General features: G+C 39.5%; 2 protein-coding genes across 4 annotated transcripts in view; one reads left to right on the top strand and one right to left on the bottom strand.

Annotated features, from left to right (window-relative positions):
* Window positions 1-1,054, bottom strand: part of MIGA1 (mitoguardin 1) — a 35,730-nt gene extending 34,676 nt beyond the window's left edge. The window contains exons 1-2 of the mRNA XM_040072293.2: window positions 926-1,054; window positions 19-188 (exon numbers count right to left, since the gene is read on the bottom strand). Coding sequence (XP_039928227.1) covers window positions 19-141 — 123 coding nt within the window. The 5' untranslated portion in view covers window positions 142-188; window positions 926-1,054. The remainder of the gene's footprint in view (window positions 1-18; window positions 189-925) is intronic.
* A 260-nt stretch (window positions 1,055-1,314) lies between these two features.
* Window positions 1,315-18,853, top strand: part of USP33 (ubiquitin specific peptidase 33) — a 38,565-nt gene continuing 21,026 nt past the window's right edge. For 2 of the 3 annotated variants that reach the window (XM_040072291.2, XM_040072290.2), the window contains exons 1-8: window positions 1,323-1,437; window positions 6,867-7,005; window positions 8,027-8,080; window positions 10,152-10,214; window positions 12,613-12,765; window positions 13,977-14,076; window positions 17,005-17,074; window positions 18,327-18,440. In XM_040072291.2, coding sequence (XP_039928225.1) covers window positions 6,925-7,005; window positions 8,027-8,080; window positions 10,152-10,214; window positions 12,613-12,765; window positions 13,977-14,076; window positions 17,005-17,074; window positions 18,327-18,440 — 635 coding nt within the window. In that variant the 5' untranslated portion in view covers window positions 1,323-1,437; window positions 6,867-6,924. Of the gene's footprint in view, window positions 1,438-6,866; window positions 7,006-8,026; window positions 8,081-10,151; window positions 10,215-12,612; window positions 12,766-13,976; window positions 14,077-17,004; window positions 17,075-18,326; window positions 18,441-18,853 lie in introns of all 3 variants that reach the window. The other variant, XM_040072292.2, reaches the window with a different exon arrangement.

The following is an 18,853-nucleotide window of genomic DNA, read 5'->3' as shown; positions in this document are numbered from 1 at the left end:
AGATAATGGATTTATTACCTGGTTAAGAGAATAATACCAAGAAAGGGGAAGATGAAACACCCGTAAAGCTACTGTCTTCAGAGAAAACCGTGTCTCAGTAACAGCTTCTTCTGACATGGCTCCTTCTCTCCCATACCTCATTAAGTGAAACTGTCTTGAAAACACTCACAGACGGTCTCTGGAACACTCTGTCAAATGAAGGATACATACTAAGTTACGCAACAGAAGCCCAGGGCGATTTTCTTCTACAAACTCGAATCTCTTCCATCACAGGTACATGACTTGTTTGATCGATGTATCTGAGTAGAGACAAGACTTAATGTGGAGACAGCAAATCTGCTGGTTCAGCTTAGGCCCCATTTGTCCAACTGCTGTGTGCAGACGCGCACAGCCAGGGCTAAGGAGGGCTGGGTGTGCTTCGATCAGCCGGCCGTTCCCGTACTATAGCCTCTGAATCACGCACGGCAACAACCCTGCCTCTGAAACCACGACTGCTGGAAGGACATATTTGCTAGCTGAAAGAGTTAAAAGATTTGAGAGCAGCAAGAAAAAGTTTATCTCATTCAGCGCTTCGTTTATTTTGCAGACACACCACGAGAAACATCCACTACAGCCTGACGTAATCTCTCCGATGCAGGCGCACCTCTCTCACTCCCTGATGCTGAACACAAGGCGAAGCCTCCGAATCGCGACTCCGGGACCGCAACCGCGGCACGGCGGGAGGCGATGGAGGCCGCGGGGCAGAAGTCACCTCCGCCCGGCCCTGCCGAGCCCTCCCCAGCCCGGGCAGCCCCGGCATCGCGGGCGGGCAGCGGACAGAACCGGGTGCCCCGCGCGCCGCTCAGCCCCCTCCCCGCAGCCGCTCGTGTCAGAGCGGGCGCGCCTCTCCCCGGGCCGGGTCGCTACAGCTGCCGCACTCGGTTACCTGCCCGCCGAGCACGGGGGTCGCACGCGGCTCCCTCCGCTCCCGCCCCGGCGCTGTCCGGAGATCGGCGGGATCCGCTTCCGGCACAGGGAGAAGCGGCCGCCGTCGGTCGGCAGGAGCCGCTACCACGTGAGGGGGAGCAGCGGCGTCAAGACTCCGCGCCCGCCATCTTTGCTCCGGGCAGCGACACCTGCGGGCGGCCGGGCAGGGGCGGGGCGCGCGCCTGGCGCCGCCATCTTTGTGCGGGGCAGCGCTCACTGGAGCGGCGGAGGCGCTCGGCGCCGCCATCTTTGTGCGGGGCGCGTTCCGCGGCGGCGTCGCGGCATCCGCGCCCGCTCGTCCGCGCGTGTGCAAGGCGGTACCGGCGGGGCCGCGGCCCGGGCGCGCCCAGCTCCGCCGCGGCAGCCCCGCTGCGGCACCGCTGTCCCCGCGGGCAAGGGCGAGATGCGGAGCTGATCGCGGCCCGGCTGAGCTCCGGGATCCGTGCGCGGCGCATCCTCCCGGCTGCTCCGGTAAGAGAGGAAGGGCCCGCTTGGGCAGCGGCGGAGGGTTCGGTCTGGCGGGGGGTGGGAGTGCGGCGGGTCGTGTGTCCGGCTGCTCTCCCAGCCCACGGCGGGATGGCGGCCGCCCCGGGAGCCGTCCCGGCGGTCGGGCGGGGGCCGGAGGTCGGCGGGGCCGTGTGGGGCGGGACCGCCATCCCGCCGTGGGCTGGAAGCGGCCGCAGAGCTCCGCAGGTCCCTGCTGAAGTTGCGGCTGTGCGGCCGCGGTGCCGTGGATACCGCGCAATCCCTACAATCAGTGATTTCCCGATACATGGCCGTGTTCGCTCCCCGAGTTACCCATGCGCATTGATCATCGGGTGTGAGGGGTGGCACAGCCTGGGGGAAAAGTCCGCGGTATCACCTAGTGGAAAATCACTGTAAGCTTCTCCTGGGCTTAGGCAAAGCCCGAGTTAGGAAAATCCTCTTAGAAATAGAGAGGTTAGCTAATGGGTTTCATAGTTAGGATTTAGCGTGATGGAAGAAAGAAACGAAAGAGTGGCCTGTATTCCCTGAGAGCCAATGTTAAATGGAAACTGGCTAACGCTGTAAGAGGATATACTCTCAACTCTCGAATATTTTTAAATGCCTTTTCTCTGTGGTAATAGTACTTAAGGGCAGGAAAAAAAATGTAATGGGACTGAGTTACAAAATTGTGTTTTGCTTGAGTGGGTAGGTCCTGGTGCCTGAGGAGAAAGACCAGGTGCCTTTGACCAGGTTACTGAGCATATTTACGACATTTAGTGGGGAAATACCAGGTTTTATGCTAAATAGGTAAAGTAAGCTCTCTACCAGAGCTGGGATTGGTGGTGTAATTTTTTCAAGAAATGTGATGCACTTGTTTTTTCTTGCTAGATTAAAAAAAAAAAAAAGATAAAAACACAGAAGGAGGAGAGATAAAATTCAAAACTATTGAAAGGAACATAGGTCAAGAAATAGGAAAGATGAACCTTAAGTTCATACACTAAGAAGACTTGATTTTAAGTTTGGTAAAAATGTCATTCATGTACAAAAGTAGTTGAAGGAGTTTCTGTGAAGTTTATAAAAAAGCCCACAGATTTTTAGGAAAGCGATAAAAATTATGTATCTTAACAATCTGAATATGCCTAAGGCTATCACTTCAGTGGGCTTTTACAGCTTTGAATGAATGCTGGTGAGTTTTTTCTGAAGTGTGAAGAATATTAATATGGTAAGTAATTACTGAACTTCCAGAACGCCTTGGTATTCTAAGTAATTAAGCGTTCAGGTACAGAGTTGCACCCTGTGTCACTCTTGCATTACTGCTATAAAATATAAATAAATGTTAAATGAAATTGTTCCAGTGCATCACTGGTAAAATAACTGTGAGTGCAACAAAAAAGCCTGAATTTACAGATTAGTGGTTTGAGATGCCGTTATTCAGAGCTGTACTGACAAAATAATAAAACCCTGTAATGAAGACATAATTGCTGCTTCATGTAACTGATGTCTTCAGAATCATCCTTTTATTCTTAAAGTCTTCCATCAGCATTCCCTTACTGAACCCTGTAAAATGATCTGTTAAAACAGCTCCATATTTAGAATATCAGTGGAATACATAACACATATAATTGTCTGTTTCAATATCTGTTGAAGTGTTAACTACTGTAACTAGGCAGATGAAATCATTAATCCAAAAATTTTTGAAAGAATTTAAAATCTGGTTTGTTTCTTCAGGAAATAATTGGGTTCCCTACGTGACCCAAAGATAATTTTTGAGATCGGTTGAATTCTCTTAGTGTTTGATGGGGGTTTTCTGTGGGCGTGATAGGTCTTCCATGGTAGGCATCACACGAGTTTGTGCTGCTGTGGAATTCTGCTGAATAATAGATCAGTTGCTGGTCATGATGCTTTGGATTATGGTCCATGTTTCTCTGATGGCTTAATTTTTTTTTTTTTTCCCCTTGATGAATGAAAAGACTAGTCAGGAAAAGAAAACCCTCCAAGACTGGACTTCAAGAGAATTTTTTCTTTGAAGTATGACTCTATGCATGCTCAAAACAAAATTGTGTTGATCAGTCCTACTTTGGAGCATTAATTGGTTTGCTTCATGGGATAGGGTAGTATGAAGCATTGAGATAGGTGAACTGAAACCTCTGGGGGGAAGCAGTGGAGAGAGCTGCAATAGACTGGGAGAGAAATTCTCTTCCAGATCTGTGGGAAGCATTGATGAGAACCTTATTGCATGAGTGTGATCGTGAGCAGTTGGTGTAGAAACAGGCTGAGAGAGTTGGGGCTGTTCAGCCAGGAGCAAAGAGGAGACCTTACACAACCTCCAGTGCCTAAAGGGGCTGTGAGAGAATTGGAGCCGGACTTTTAACAAGGGCCCGTAGTGATAGAACAAGGGGAATGGCTTTGAACTCAGAGGGCAGGTTTAGGTTCGATGTTAGGAAGAAATTCTTTACTGTGACGGAAATGTGGCACTGGAACAGGTTGTTCAGATTTGTGGATGCCCCATCCCTGGAAGTGTCTGAGGCCAGCCTGGATGCGGCCCTGAGCAACCTGATCTAGTGAGTGACATCTCTGCCCATGGTAGAGGCTTTGGAACCAGATGATCTCTGAGGTTTCTTCCAGCCCAAACAATTCTATGATTGTGTGATCTCACTGGGATCATGAAATGGAGATATACTCCAGCTTTGGAACAGGAGTATAATAAAACTCCTGTTGGAATGTGAGAAAAACTACAGAAGTAGTCTTGTTGGATTATTTTGGGTTTCTTTTCAAGGACTGAAAATGCAGAAAAACAATTTTTGGATGAGGCCAATGCAATGCAGAAGCTGGTGTAAAAGCAGATGTGATGATGAGCAGGGGAAGAAAAGCAATCTCTTCACATAGAGTAGGAAGTGGTGAAATGGAGGAAGGTCAGTGAGCAAGGGAGGGGCTACCCTGGGCTTGCTGGGACTTAGGTGAAGGATGAGTCATGGTTTTAATGGTTTTTAATTAATTTTACAGTTTTAGACTTTAACACAAAATTTTACAAAATGTGTTCCTGCAGCAATGTATTTTAAGCTACCAAGGTTATGGCAGTGGAGTGAGTTATCACAGTGCTGCGAGATGGAAGGTGTGTAAAAATTTGTTAACAAAAGGTGAAAAGCCACTCAGCTCTGCTCGTATAATGACATGTGAAGAATCTGTAACATGAACTACACTTCCACAAGAGATGTTCTCCATATGGACAGGAATAGGGACCACATCCACAGGGACATGAGTTTAGACAGCTTTTGCCTTTCTGATGATTATTAGAAGAGGAGAGATGCAGATTGCACCAAGAAACAGAAACTGGCATGAGCAGAGCTCCTGAGTTTGGGTTTGTCCAGGACTGCAGGTTTGGATTTGTGCAGTTCGTGTAAGAAAAGTTAAATACATTGAATACAAATCTAGCAGCATGAAGTGAAGTCTCCATTCATTGCTTTGTATTACTTGGAAAAATGCATTCAGAAAGCTTCTGCCACACACAAAAAAATAAGCCTAAAGCTTTACTAATCCACTATATCAGTCTTTCTAGAGCATTTGTATTAAGTCATCTCACTGTATTTAATGTTGTCTGGGCTTTATTTGAAGCTCACTTGTCCTTTTTTAACATTTTAACAGACCTTGCAAACTGTGGAAGATGTAACATGCATTCATGTTGCCATTTCTGTTCTGAAAGGGAGCCTTACAGTTCAAAGAGGATTTGCTAGTATGATGGAAGTTGAGGAGTTTTGGCTTGAAAATCTGTTGCCTTATTTGAAGTGTCTTTCAGCAACAGTGCATATAGATTACAGTCAGTCACTGCACTGAGGAAGTACTTCTCCAGCTGGAGCTTATGTTTTAGAATAATGCATTTTAAATGTCATGCCACTGGTCCTGGAAGAGAATTCAGATCTCATCTAGAAAAAAAAATCCTAAATGATTGACTTACTGTAGTATTTTCAGTCTTATGAGGTAAGTTCTGAAATATTTTATAGGATAGTTAACATAATGTTAAAAAAGGCTCACTCATACTCGACTCTGTATTTGCAATTATATATATAATAAATATTTATATATAAGTAATTGTTTATATATAAAGAAAAATATTTAAGTGTATATATGCATGTGTATATATATGTATGTGCATGTAACACAACATGAAGTATCACACATTCCATTACAAATAATATGTAATGCTTCAATAATATTATTTGTGTAACAGTGTTTATAATAATAAAACAGATTATTTATACACATACACACACATATAGAAAAATTACCAAAGGGAGCTGAAATGGCTCTTGATTCAAAGGGATCTTATTGCGAGCAAGGGAAGGAAAAAGTAAGTCAGACATAATAAGCAGAAAGTTTACCAGGGAGTGCGTCTGAGATTCCCACTGGGCAAGGTTTGTTTTCCCCCGCTCTGTCAAAACTGTAGGGTGCTTGATGTTGAAATGAGTGGTTGGTCCTGTAAGTGGAAGGAGCAAACCTAAAGCTGCCAAAGCACACAGGCAAAGAGGAAAGAGGTGCTGATTACAGTGCCAAAGCCTGCAAACAGATCAAGGAGGGTGAAGCTGAAGTTTAATTGCAGGTCTTGATAAAGGAGCACTACATTGGACAGATAATAATTGGGAAAAAAAAGTTAATTTTTTCTTGGCCCTTAGAGAGATTGTGTCATTAATAGTAATTGTTTAAGTGACAAAAACAAAAGTTATTGGATAGTCTTTGTCTGAATTAGTCAATTGGAGTATTTGTATTAAAAGTACATTACAGAGTTGGTGTTCCTTCTGTTGCTTTCTATGCAACTATTGAAATAATAATGACAAAGTGATTGTATGTAGCATTCTATTTCTGATAAGTTTCTGTGTCTGCACTGGAGACCTTGGATGGGCAAAGGGAACAAGATAAAAGTGTTGCTGAGTGTTTAATGCTATGTGTGAGTTTGATATATAATATGTCTGAATCTAGAACGTGTCTTTGTAAATAAATAAAACCAAGATAAAGTTTCTTTCTCATTTGATAAACGAGTCTTGTGTTCCTGCAGTTTAGCCTTCACAGCTTCAGCAGTGTTGCAAAGATCCTTTTCCGGAACACAGAGGCAAGGTCATGGGCAGTTTTAGGTAGGATTGAAAACAAATGTTTATATCATTTGGGTGCCATGGCAGAGTCCAGAAAGTTAAATAATTAACCCAAATCAGCTCTCCTCCATCCAGAATTCTTTTAGTTTATGACCTAGAAGTCATTGGATTTCATTTGAGAAGTCAGCAGGTTTAGTTTTGGGCTCTTGGAGTCTCTTAATAAAATTATTTATACTAACTTAGTCTAAAGAGGCACGTTGTTTTAAAAGTTACGTATACGTTGCATATTGGATATCTCGTATTGCTGTCTATTCTAAGGAATTGGGTTTTACTCATTCTTACTTCTGTTGACAGGTGTTTCTCTGGTGTTGAAAATTCCAGCTTCAGGATCTCCTAAAATACAGCTTCAGCAATGTCATCACCCAGCAGCAATTGCCCACACTTGGAATCGGTTGGTGAGATAACAAAGGAGGAATTGATACAGAAATCTCATGTGAGTTGTAGCATTTCACTTTCTTCCTATCACTGTTAACTGGTCAGGTTTTTTAGGTGCATGTTTCAGTGTATTATTAGTTATAAAGTGCATTTAAGTGTCAAGCATGGGTAAAAGCCCCTCAACTGGAATAGGAAGGTTTAAATAAAGTATGAGGAGAATTGTGTGCTTGATGAAGCTGAAAAACTATTTGTCAGCACTTAAAGAGCACTTTTGTCACAAGTGATGTTTTATTGGAATCATTAGTTAGAAGAGTTAGGAGAGCACCAAGCTCATTTTCATTGTCATTTTGCGGCATTTAGTTATTTGGAATATCAGTGTAGTGTAGTACAACTGACGTCAAGTAGAAACTGTAACAAAGACATTTATGCTTGTGTTTACTTGGGTAACAGTTCTCTTTGATAGAGAAGCCACAGTTTGAGAAACCTCCCCTCCCTGAGTGCTTGGTTTCAAGCTAGTATTAATAAATGGAAGAAAGAAGTATCTTGTAGCTCATTTAAGCAGCTGGAAAGTGATGAAAATGGAAACCTTTTCTGTCCATGGTGCTTAATTTCTGTAACATTAATTTGCTGCTGAGGAGTACAATATTTTTTCTACTGTTGCATCTTGTTTGTGTAAACCTTTGCTAGTGGTGTCTGCAGGAAGGAATATGAATTTATTAAGAGTTCTATCACTGTCATTTCTTTTTATGTTAAATTTATAGGAAAGACCCATTATGAGGATTATTATAATTATATGATATGGTGCGTATTTATGCCTTACTTAGAAAAGCAATTTTTGGTTTAAGATGAAAACTCAAAATCTGAGATTTTAGTGGAAAAATATGCTGATCTTGAGATTATGGGAAGCAGAAACTAGTTTGGTTATCAGCATATCTCCCTTTTAAAGTTAACTTTAAAGTCTTAAAGGTTTTCATCTGATACTAAGCTTTACAGTATTTTTTTCTCATTTTGTCTTGAAGTTGTGGTTTACTGGTGAAAGTAAGTGAAATAAAACTTGGTTTTGTTTTGAACTTTAATAGGGCACCTGTCAGGACTGTAAAGTCAGAGGACCCAACCTTTGGGCATGCTTAGAGGTAAGTTGTTTTGTTGTTCCACAGTAGTCATTTTCTAGTAAAGATAAACTTGGTAGTGTTTTTTTTTTCTGTAATATCTGTGATGAAGTTCTTGAAATTAGATTGTTGAACTTGACATTTAAAAGCAAAATTTCTTCTGCAGTTCTTTATTTTTTTTAATTACTTAATTTCTTTTGGGTACATGCTTCTTATAATTTAAGAATAATATGCTAAAAATTAGATTTTTGTTACAAGAAGGAAGATGGCATATTAGTGTTTTTACTTGAGTTATGACACTTTTTGGCTCTTAAGTTTTGAAGGTTTTTTAATATCTTCCCTGGGTCTGTAGATATAAAAAATAATAGATTAATCCTGAATTAATTAAATTACCTTTTATAAGCCTTTCTTAGCATTTGTAGTTATAACATCTAGTAGTAAATACAGGCATTTTACAGAATAATGCATACTCTGACTTCTATTCTTAAGCAAAGCAAAGAAAAACTTATTTTGAAACTTGCAGAAGCTTGTATTAACATTCTCCTTACTTTGTAAAAATTTTGTACAGTCTTTACCCTGGGTATAGCTCTGTCATAAATATGCTTTTGCCTGCCTCTTCTTGCTGTCTACAAAAACCTGTAATTTTCACTGTATTTAAAGAAAATACAAATATGTTGCTTCTGACTTATCTATGATCCCAACTGGAAAGCATATAGTTAACTTAGTTTTTAGAATGTCTTTTGAGTTCTTTGCGCTTACAGCTGTTTACAGAGATTGAAATTTTGCCCTTTAGGCTTGACTTCATTTAACTCAGTTTTTTCTTTAAGTACTGTCAGAAGGATCTCTAGGCTAATGCCCCCTTTAGGTGTACTATGAGTATTTTTTAAAATCCTCTTCATTTGTGTCCTTTTAGGTGGATGGTGGTGACAAGAGATCAGATTATTTTGCTCCTTTTGTCAATAACAGACATGAAGGGGGAAAGAAACAGTGTTTAATGTATTTTGTTAGATGACCTGAATTTTAATTTTGTATAAAAAAACCTCTTGGGAGTGGGGAAGAGGTGTTCAGGGATGCATCAACCTGGCAGGTGGGGAAATGCTGTCAAGCTTAAAACATGTTTTTTTATTTCTCACATAGAGCTCTTAGACTGTTACTGAAAAACTAAATTTTATACCAACATTTCCATAGGAGAGTCTTGTAGTTGCAGTAGGACACTTAATGTCATGCTGTGATGTTTCTCCTCTTGGATGAATTGGCATCTTGTCTTCACCTTTTTCAGTAGAAAAACCTGGTGAGATCCCAGCATGTAAACAATCTCTAACTTACCAAATATCTGTGATCATTTAATATAGAAAATTGGCCGTGTTCAGCTACTATTTGATTGTATAAATTAACATGCTTAGAGAGCTACACAGCTAACCTGCTGTACCCTCCTGTGTGATTGGCCTGACTCCTGCAAATGAGGAATTAGCAAAAATTGCTTGAAGATTGGCAGCTGCAAGATTCTACACTCAACTCAGCCAAATACATTTTGCAATGAGCGTGATTAAAATTGACAATTATTTTGCCTGTTATAACCAGAACATGGCAAGTTCTTAGCCATATAGTGCTGGAAATGTTATATAAAGGTAAGGAAGCTAATTAGTTGTGAAGTAATGCTCTGATGAATAGGCGCTGCAGATAGGGCTATGCAGGGATTTTTGTATAAACATGTCTGAGGCTGTTGCCATTCCCTATTTCACCACTCAAATACTGGATTAACTTTGCATTTTCTGTAACAATCTTTACCAAATAAGGAATTATAAAAAATATGTGTTGTCAGTAATAGCAATAAATAGATTAAAATGGCCAAAAAAAATTCTATTCTAAACGCTGCCCATCAGTGTGAGAAGTTGAGTTAAATCTTGCAGCATTCTTTTTTGCTTTAGGTGTTAATTATTTTATTGCTTACTGGGCATGTCTCTTGGTTTGTGTAGGACTGTGCAAGTCTGAAATATGAGTGAATTTTAAAGGGACTGGCAGTATATTCCTATTCTGTAAACCTGTTTGAGACCACTTTTTAATTCTGTATACTTCTGTGTATCTTGCCCAACAGAACAGATGTACCTATGTTGGCTGTGGTGAATCCCATGTTGATCACAGTACCACCCATTCCCAGGTACGTGTATTTGCTGGTAAAACAGTTTCTTGAAGCAGTGGAGTTAGAAAACTTTATTTCAATGAACTCAATAACCTGTGTTAGCTGACTGTGGGATCTTTGATTAGCTGCAATTGTTTTTCATGTTTTAGAAGCAGGTCTTGCTAATTTAAGAACACGTGAGTTTACAGGTTTTGTGCAGCTGCATAATTATGCAGTTCTTCTAAAAAAGATGGTGCAAATAAAAACAGAACTATAATTACTGATGATTTTCAAGATGCACAGATAAAAAACTCGAGTACCTCAGCTTATGTGTAGTACTTCATTGCTTCTGTCTGAATTTCTGAGACTATGGCTGCCTGATGGGTAAGAGGAGGAAAATTGCATTAATGGACAGCTGAAGAGGTGCAAGATAGGGAGTATAAATTACTAGGGATGGGTGCTTTGTTTTTGCAATATGCTCCTTGTTTCAGATGAAGAAACTGTAGACTGAGCTGAGCATGTGCTTTCCTGCTGTGTCCTGATCTTGGATGCACCTTGGTGGGAGCAGTGGGGTGTGTGCACTCTGTTCCCAGCATACCAATTTCTGCCATGGCTGGGCAGCTTCTCTGCCTAGGTTTGGGTCTTAAACTCTCCGTGTGCTCTGGGCACACACGTGTGCAAGGGGAGCGCTTGCCAAAACAAAGCAAATAAGGTATTCTGGGCACAGAGAGGTGGCAGTTTAATGAGCATGTCATTTCTGAGTTGCTGATTTTGAGACTAATGAAATTCTTGCCATCATTTGACAGTTTGTCAGTAAATGCCTCTAAAGTTCCACACTGAGCAATTTTAGATCCCTAAAATTACTGAAAAAACCCTAGTGAATATTAAAATGAAGGAATCATTTATACAGGGGTTTTACAAGAAGTATGTGGTGGTATAACTGCATTTTACCACCACTCCTGTTTGTTTTGTTTTGTTTTGAAGCAGGACCTTGAGAAGAGTATTTATACAAATCAATAGTGCATTAATATAAATCTATATGAATACTTTCACAGGGTTTTTATCAGCTGTTAAAGCTGAATCACAGTTCTAAAGCCTTTACAATACACTCAGAAATGAGGTGTTTCTAGAGTGGTTGGGGACCAGATGGTCCCCGAATTTCTTGCCTACAGTTTTACACCTCTTGGCTTCTTACAGTAGTTTATTCCTGCTTTGCATGCTGCCTTAGCAATGTTATGTACTTGCCAGGTAGGAGAAAGCAGTCAAGCTATTAATTCTCTGTCAGTGACATCCTTGTCTTGATTTTCTTATTACTTAGTTTTAATTTGAGGATAGTAAGCACTTTTCTGGGTTCTTATTTAATAAAAATATCCATAAATCTATTAAAATGAGAGAAGTGAGGTTGGCATGAATCAAGTTCTGCTTACTCCAGTTTACACCAGCAAGGCTCCCTGTACTGCAAATAGTCATGTTCATTGTGTCTACTCCAAGGAAATCATTAGGCCATTGCTCTGAAGTCTTGTAATTATGTATGGACCTGAAGCTGCAGGATTAAGCCTAGTCTCATGTTTAAAATTGTTTGACTTACTTATGTAAATCTGAGGGGTTTAGTAGGAGGAGGGCTACCTAATGAGATTTTAGCCCACTTTACATTAAAAACATTGTTCTTGTACAAGATTTTGTTAAATGAAGGGAGGAGGAACTTGGGCATCCTGCAGCAGTTGTAGGACTTTGCTGATTTCTAGGATTTTCCGTATTGTCTATAAACCTGGCTGATACTGACACAGAAGGAAGAAGTACAGGAAGGAGTAGTGAAAATATTTGGAGGAAGATAGCAGTTGAGTGCCCAACATTACATTAGGCAAGGAGGTTAAAAACATACTAAGATTTGAACAATAAAAATATTCTTCATCTGTCAAGTTTACATTGCTTCAGAGTGTGAAGCTGTCAACAAAAGAACTATTTGAGTCTGGTAATATGAGGACCTCTTACTGTAACTGAATTAAAAATTTTTATCTTAGTCTTCAGATTGCTGCAAATAGCCTGAATTTCTTGCAGCAAACCAGTAAAAATAAACATTGTAGGGGAGGAAGCTCCCATTGTGGCCAGTTACAGATGTTCCTTGTGAATTGTAGCATTTCTAACAAGAATAAGATAGTTTTCTTCCAATTTTTTTAATTACAGAGAGGCACATCAGATATGGCAGTGTCTTAGATTCTGATTGCATCTTGTTGCTAATTTGAGTGACTGGTACTAAAAATGAATGTTTGTGCTAGAATTTCAGTAACTGAATTGCTCAGTTTTAATGCTCTAACACATATACTTGTTTCATTGTTGAAAAACCTATAATTTTAATATATATATTCTAGCTTGCATGTGGCAGTATTTAGTTATTCCCAATTTCTGAATCCCAGTTGTGGTTCTTGTTCTGTTTTAGGAGACAAAGCACTGTCTAACTGTCAATCTTACTACTCTGCGTGTTTGGTGTTACGCCTGTAGTAAGGAAGTATTCCTGGACAGAAAATTGGGATCTCATTCTCCACTACCAAGTACAAGATTGTCTCACCAAGCACAAGGAAACAGTGTGCAGGTATTTTTTAACTCAGTGGAACAAAGGCAGCTCTAGCTTTGCAGTAAACATTGTGTTTTCTCTAAAGTGAGAGACTGACTTTTCCTCCATTCTTGTGACTGAACTTTCTATTAATTCCTCTCTATTTTCATGAATTTTTTTTGGCTTTACTGGCATCAGTAGCATTCCCTCTGATTTTTATTTCTTAGGTAAGTGTTGCCTTGGAGAAAGTTACACTGCAATTTCTTAAGTACAATTGTTTGGAATAATGCTTGTAGCTGAAAAAAGAAGTGTTATTTCTTTATTGCATGTGTAATGTAGTTACATAAACACGACAGGTAATTTGGTTAAAACAGTCACAAGTAGAAGTACAGTATTTCTAAATGTGTTCTGCTTGAGACATAGAGGAGTAGAAAAGAGACCATCATGCACAGGTTGAACAGAAAGATGGGCAGTTTTTCAGTCTGTGTAATAAAGAAATATAGCAACTTCAAAGTTTAGTATTTAATATGAATGTAATCCGACCATTTTTCATAAATGCTGTCAGCTCAACTGGAATATCACCGTTGGAATTCAAAAAAAATAAATTCTGTTGTCTAAAAATTCTTGTCACTTGATATAAAGCTGAGTTCAGACTTCTGAATTTCTGTTCTATTCTGTTTAACCTTCTTTAGTCTTTGTGGGAAACAGGTATAATATACAGAAAAATCAGTGGAACTTAAAAAGTCTGTGAAGCATTTTGTTCAGGGTTTTTATTTATGTGCTCACAAAAAGAGCCTATCATTCAATAACTGCCTGCCTGTCTACTAGTTTGTTTCTCTATTTGTACATTTTCTTTCAAGAGTTTAATTTGTCTTCATTAACTGTAGAGGGCCATCTGGTGGCACATCAAAAATACCTACACTGGCTCAGGTGATGACTCCTGCCTTAGCTCTTCCGTGCTGGCTGCTTTGTTATCCAGGGGGAAGACATGCCATTCCTGCCTTTGTTTGGGTTCTTCAGCTGTCATTACAAACATCATGCATTGATCTGAAAACAGAAATCTGGGGGGATTCTTAGTAAACTTTCTCAGAGTACCTGTGAAATCCTGGTGTTCTCACTTCCTGTGCAGTGAGATTTCAAAATGCCTTTACATAACTTTCCAGTTCTAGATTTGTTGGTAAAATTGTACGTAAGCTTAATTAAGTGGAAAGGCGATGAATTAAAGTAAATATTCTTTTTCTCCTTTTAAGGATTTTAAAATACCCAGTAATCCCACACTGAAGATTCCATTAGCAGCTGTATTTGATGACTTAGATATAGAAGTGGAAGAAGATGAATTGAAGACCAGAGGTAATAAAATCAAAACCCCGTGCATTATCCCATGAGTATGTTTTCAAGTCTGTTTTCCAGCTGTGGTCTAATTCTCTTCTGAGTGGAACTGTTTCCTTTTCTGCTCCAACTTAGATGTCTATTTTTAGTTTCACCTTTCTTGCAGCAGTGTTTCTTACCTTCAGAGCAGAGGTTGTTGCCTGAGTTTGGCTGTTGCCAAAGCATGTTGGAGTAATGTTCAGTGTGGTTGGTATTGTAGCCGCTCTGGTTCAAGTAGGCTTTTTTAAAATTGGTTCTACTGGTTTTGCCTGCCCTAAAAGACTCCTGATTTAAATACTTTCCTGCTTTTTGAATAATCCTTTTCTGAGCCTGTAGTATCGTAGTGCGGGGTTTTGATTATTTGTTTTCTCCTTGACATAATTGATTTCATGCACTACCAAACTTTCTGGTATCAAAGGTTACCCCACTGTAATACTAAATCTATTGTAAAGATGAAAATTAGTCATGAAATTGCAAACAGTGAAGGTAATCCCAAACAGTGAAGCTTTAATCTTTGATTTCATAAGATAACATAGTAATTACTATTTCTTGAAAGCCTCAAATTATTATTGATCAATCTAAAACCTATGTGTGTATTTGATGGTAAAGAAAATATTTCTAAATTCCATTTTTTCAGAAGAATATGCCCAGCAGATTGTTGAGCTGTTGTTTTCGAGGTACTGTTTTACATGTCAAGGCAGTTTGTTTTCCATCAGTGATGAGAGAAAAGTTGTTCTAATTTATGCACGTGTCAGTTTTGGCTGGGCAAGAGTTAGTTATCTCCACAGTAGCTGCTGTGGGGCTGTGTTCTTGGATTTGTGCTGAAAACACAGGTTGATAATGTAGAGATGTTTCAGTTATTGCTGACCAGGCTTACACACAGTCAGCCTTTTCTGTTTTTCACACCATCCACCAGGGAGTGAGTTGGGAGTGCACAAGAAGTTGGGAGGGGTCACAGCTGGGACAGCTGACCCAAGTGATCACTGGGGTAATCCGTAACATGTGGCATCCTGCAGAGGGAAAAGGAAGGTTGGGATTTCAGAGTTAGGGTGTTTGTCTTCCCAAGTAACAATTTTTCACGATGGAGCCCTGCTTTCCTGGAGAGGGCAGAACACCACACTGCCTGGGGGAAGGGGTAAATGCATGTGCAAGCAGCTTTTGATTCATCTAATTAAATTGTCTTTATCTCAACCCATGAGTTTTCTTGCTTTTATAATTCCCGCCACCCATCCCACCATTAGGGAGTGAGTGAGCGGCTCGGGGGGCTGAGTTGCTGGCTGGAGTTAAACCACAGCAGTGGGTATCGTTTCTCCTTCACTCATCTATTACCAGCCTTAGCTTTCCCTCTCCTAAGTCTGCTGGCATTGGCCAGAAAACCTGCCTTGTCCCTTCTGTTGTCTGGCACAGTCTTACAGGATGTGACACCACCCCTCTAATTTGCCATCTGCCCTTACATCATTACACCATGTGTTCTATTCCTAGTTAGTTTCTCCAACCAATGCATGAATTTGTATAATTTTATCTCTTCTTGTATTAATATTTTGGGGAATTGCAATAATATACAATTAGAATTGCGTTAAAGTTCCCAGTAATAATGATGTGACTATGTTAAGACACTTAAACTGAAAGGGGGAAACTTCTTTAGCTTTGTTTTAACTTTGCTCTTAAAATTTCTTTTGAAATGCTTTTGATGAAGCAAGCATTAGAATGTATCTTCACAAGAAATGAAGTCTGTTAGAAAACTTTCCTTGCATTGCCACAGGCTGGAAAAATGCAGTGAGAGTATCTTCCTGAAATATATGCTGCTTCTGAAAAAATTGAAATAAAATCAAAATCCTCTAACTGCTTTCCAATTTCAGTAAGAACGATTGTTCTTTTGTAACAGAATTTGGAATACATACTCAGATACAGGAATCAGGACTGTATTTCCATTCAGACAGATAGAAGGACATTTTATAACATAATTTTGAAGTCTTGTATATCAGAAATTGTAACTCAAGTGTAAACGAAGTGATTTTCAGATATAGGAAGATTTTATTAGTAACTTTTATTTTTCTGCCATAGACCAAAACTACCAGGATAGTTCCTATACTTCAAGAATTGCATAGTCATCAATACTAATTGCTGGATGTTTGTCAAGTTTTTTAAATTTTTTGGTCTTACTGATTCTTTGCTTAGAAATTTACTGTTCCCTCATACAAAATCAATTTTATTTTGAAATATTTCTTCATTAACGTAATACTTTAGTAGCTGTGGATAGCATAATTTGTAATTATGGAAAGAATAAATGTCAATTGTAACTTTCATGTGTGTGGAAAAAGTGACTATCTGTAAAGAAAGTAAACAGTGTGAGTTAGGAAATAAACTACGTGGGAATGTCTAGATTGAGTAATCTGTTCATAAAAATAAAGGTATATCATTGGAATAGAAAAAGACTAATTGCAGGACTAGCCTGGGATAATCACATGCTTAGGAGGTTTTGAATATTGAGTGTAATCTGATTTAGCATGAATTTGGGACAGAAGAATGAAATCTTTAGGCTTTTGGTAGTGTGATTAGTTACAAATGCAGCATAGCAACAGTTCAACTGAACAGGTAAGTCATTAAGCTAAAGTAAAACTCCAGTGTTGATAAACATATTTTAAATTAAAATCTGCAGGTGTCATAAACCATGAAAAGTTAGTAAGATGAAATACAATCCACTTGTCTGAAGTGGTTTTTAGTCATTTGAGATCAAAACACCTAATTATTACTTCTAGTTAGATTGGTATTCCTTTAGGAGTCCTGTGTTTCTTTTGGTTGCAATTCTGCATTATAATTGGCATTCCAAGCTTTCCATGAGTATTTTGATTAGTATATATTTTTAAGGAATTATTGTATTAACAAACTTGTATTTATTCTGTTTTTCAGGTCTAACAGGATTAAAAAATATTGGAAACACTTGTTACATGAATGCAGCTTTACAAGCTCTTTCCAATTGGTAAGGAAAATTACAGTTCATGCAATTTTGTATTTGCTTATGCATGTGTTTTTTCCAGATGGACTTAAGGGGTTTGGAGAGATGCACTACCATGGAAGAGGACATATGTTTGTTGAATCTCAGTCTTGTATACTGCAAACAATTTATTATGGTATATGGGTCACTCAGCTTTTTCCCTGTTTCGTTCTAATGCCTCCTAAATAAAAATATATACAGTTTTAGAAATCAGAAGAAAATATGAAAAAAGTTACTTGATTTGTGGATTAGTCTGTGTATTTTTCCTTTTGCTATAGAAAAAGCAAAATAGATGCATAAGAATAAACCATAATTAAAAAAAAAAAAAAAGAGATGGGGATTAGAATACAGTTGTTACAAACAATGTATCTGGAGCATTCTGTGCCTAGTCATGGTAGGAATGATGGAATGCAAAATCCCATCTGTGGGAATTCTAGGCAAGTTCATGAAGGAGAAGTCTACAGAAGTGGAAGAGATCGAAGCAGTATCCCGGCTGGAAAGCTTCCCGCAGCAGGAGTGGCAGGTCCTGAGCAGGGCTCACACAGGGTCCCTGTGAGCCACAGGCCAGGGGCAGGCAGGGCTAAGGGCCTCGCTGGGGCTCTGACAGAGGAGAACTGAGGTAGATCTCTCTAGAAGACAAAGAAGTGGACAAGGCACCATGAGGAAAGTATTCTGTTGAGAAATGCCACATTTTGGAAGTATGCTGGGATGTCTCCTTGGAGAGAAATGGGTCCAACATGGATGAGGGTTGTAACTTCAGAAAGAAGGTTGAAAGGAGAGGAGAGAGTGTGTGAGCTGGCAACACTGCATGAAATAAACACTGCATGAAATAATCATTTAAGTATAAATTATTTGCCTACACACATCTTGTGGCACTGTTGGTTTCTAAAGAAAAGCTTTGTTCGGGATGCTGTTTATGGACTAGGCTCATGGTGGCTGTTGCTGGAGTGGTACATGTGTACTCCTGTGACAGCTTGTAGGAATTACCTTGAATTTGAATCCCATTGGACAATTCTGGTTCCTTGAGGAGTGTCAGAGCACGTTTGAGGAGCAGTGTGCCTGTACTGCTGAAGTTGTCCTACCAGGAAATGTTTGGTCACAGCGTTTAAGAACATAGGAGCTGGAATTGTTCAGTATAGAATAGCATTACTCTGATGTTATAATTCTGTATGGATTTGCAGATTTCCTCTTGTATTTTAACGACCTGAAAAATTACCGTTTTCTTCTTTTTATTCAGCCCACCTTTGACGCACTTTTTTCTTGACTGCGGAGGCCTAGCCCGAACTGATAAGAAACCTGCAATTTGTAAAAGTTACCTCAAGCTGATGACAGAACTCTGGCACAAAAGCAGGTATTATATAATTTTGGTGATGAAATGATGATAAATAGATTCCAAAGTCATGAGGGATGCATTAATCTGTCCTAGGTTTCTTATTTTTATTTCATATGCTCACAGAATTCCTCTTTAAAAAAACGTTAGGAAGGAAAGACTGACTTGCAAGACTCAAGCTCTCCTTGTAACCTGTTCTTTTCTATATATACCAAAGATATGACAAGAAATAGATTAGATGACAAGCATTGAGCTCTTAAAAATGTTTATATTTGCCAGAAATACATCTAATGTTTAACTCTTTTATCCTCTCTGTGTCCCTTCATTCTGTATCAATGTTTTATCAGTTTCTCTTATTTCCTTATATGGAATTTGTTTAATACCTAGCTAAGAAAATACTTCAAAATACAAATAAAAAGGTGAAGAAACAGTAA

This window comes from Hirundo rustica, chromosome 9, assembly GCF_015227805.2.
Source record: "Hirundo rustica isolate bHirRus1 chromosome 9, bHirRus1.pri.v3, whole genome shotgun sequence".
NCBI classification, from domain to species: Eukaryota; Metazoa; Chordata; class Aves; order Passeriformes; family Hirundinidae; genus Hirundo; species Hirundo rustica.
This window is presented reverse-complemented; position numbering and strand designations above follow the sequence as displayed.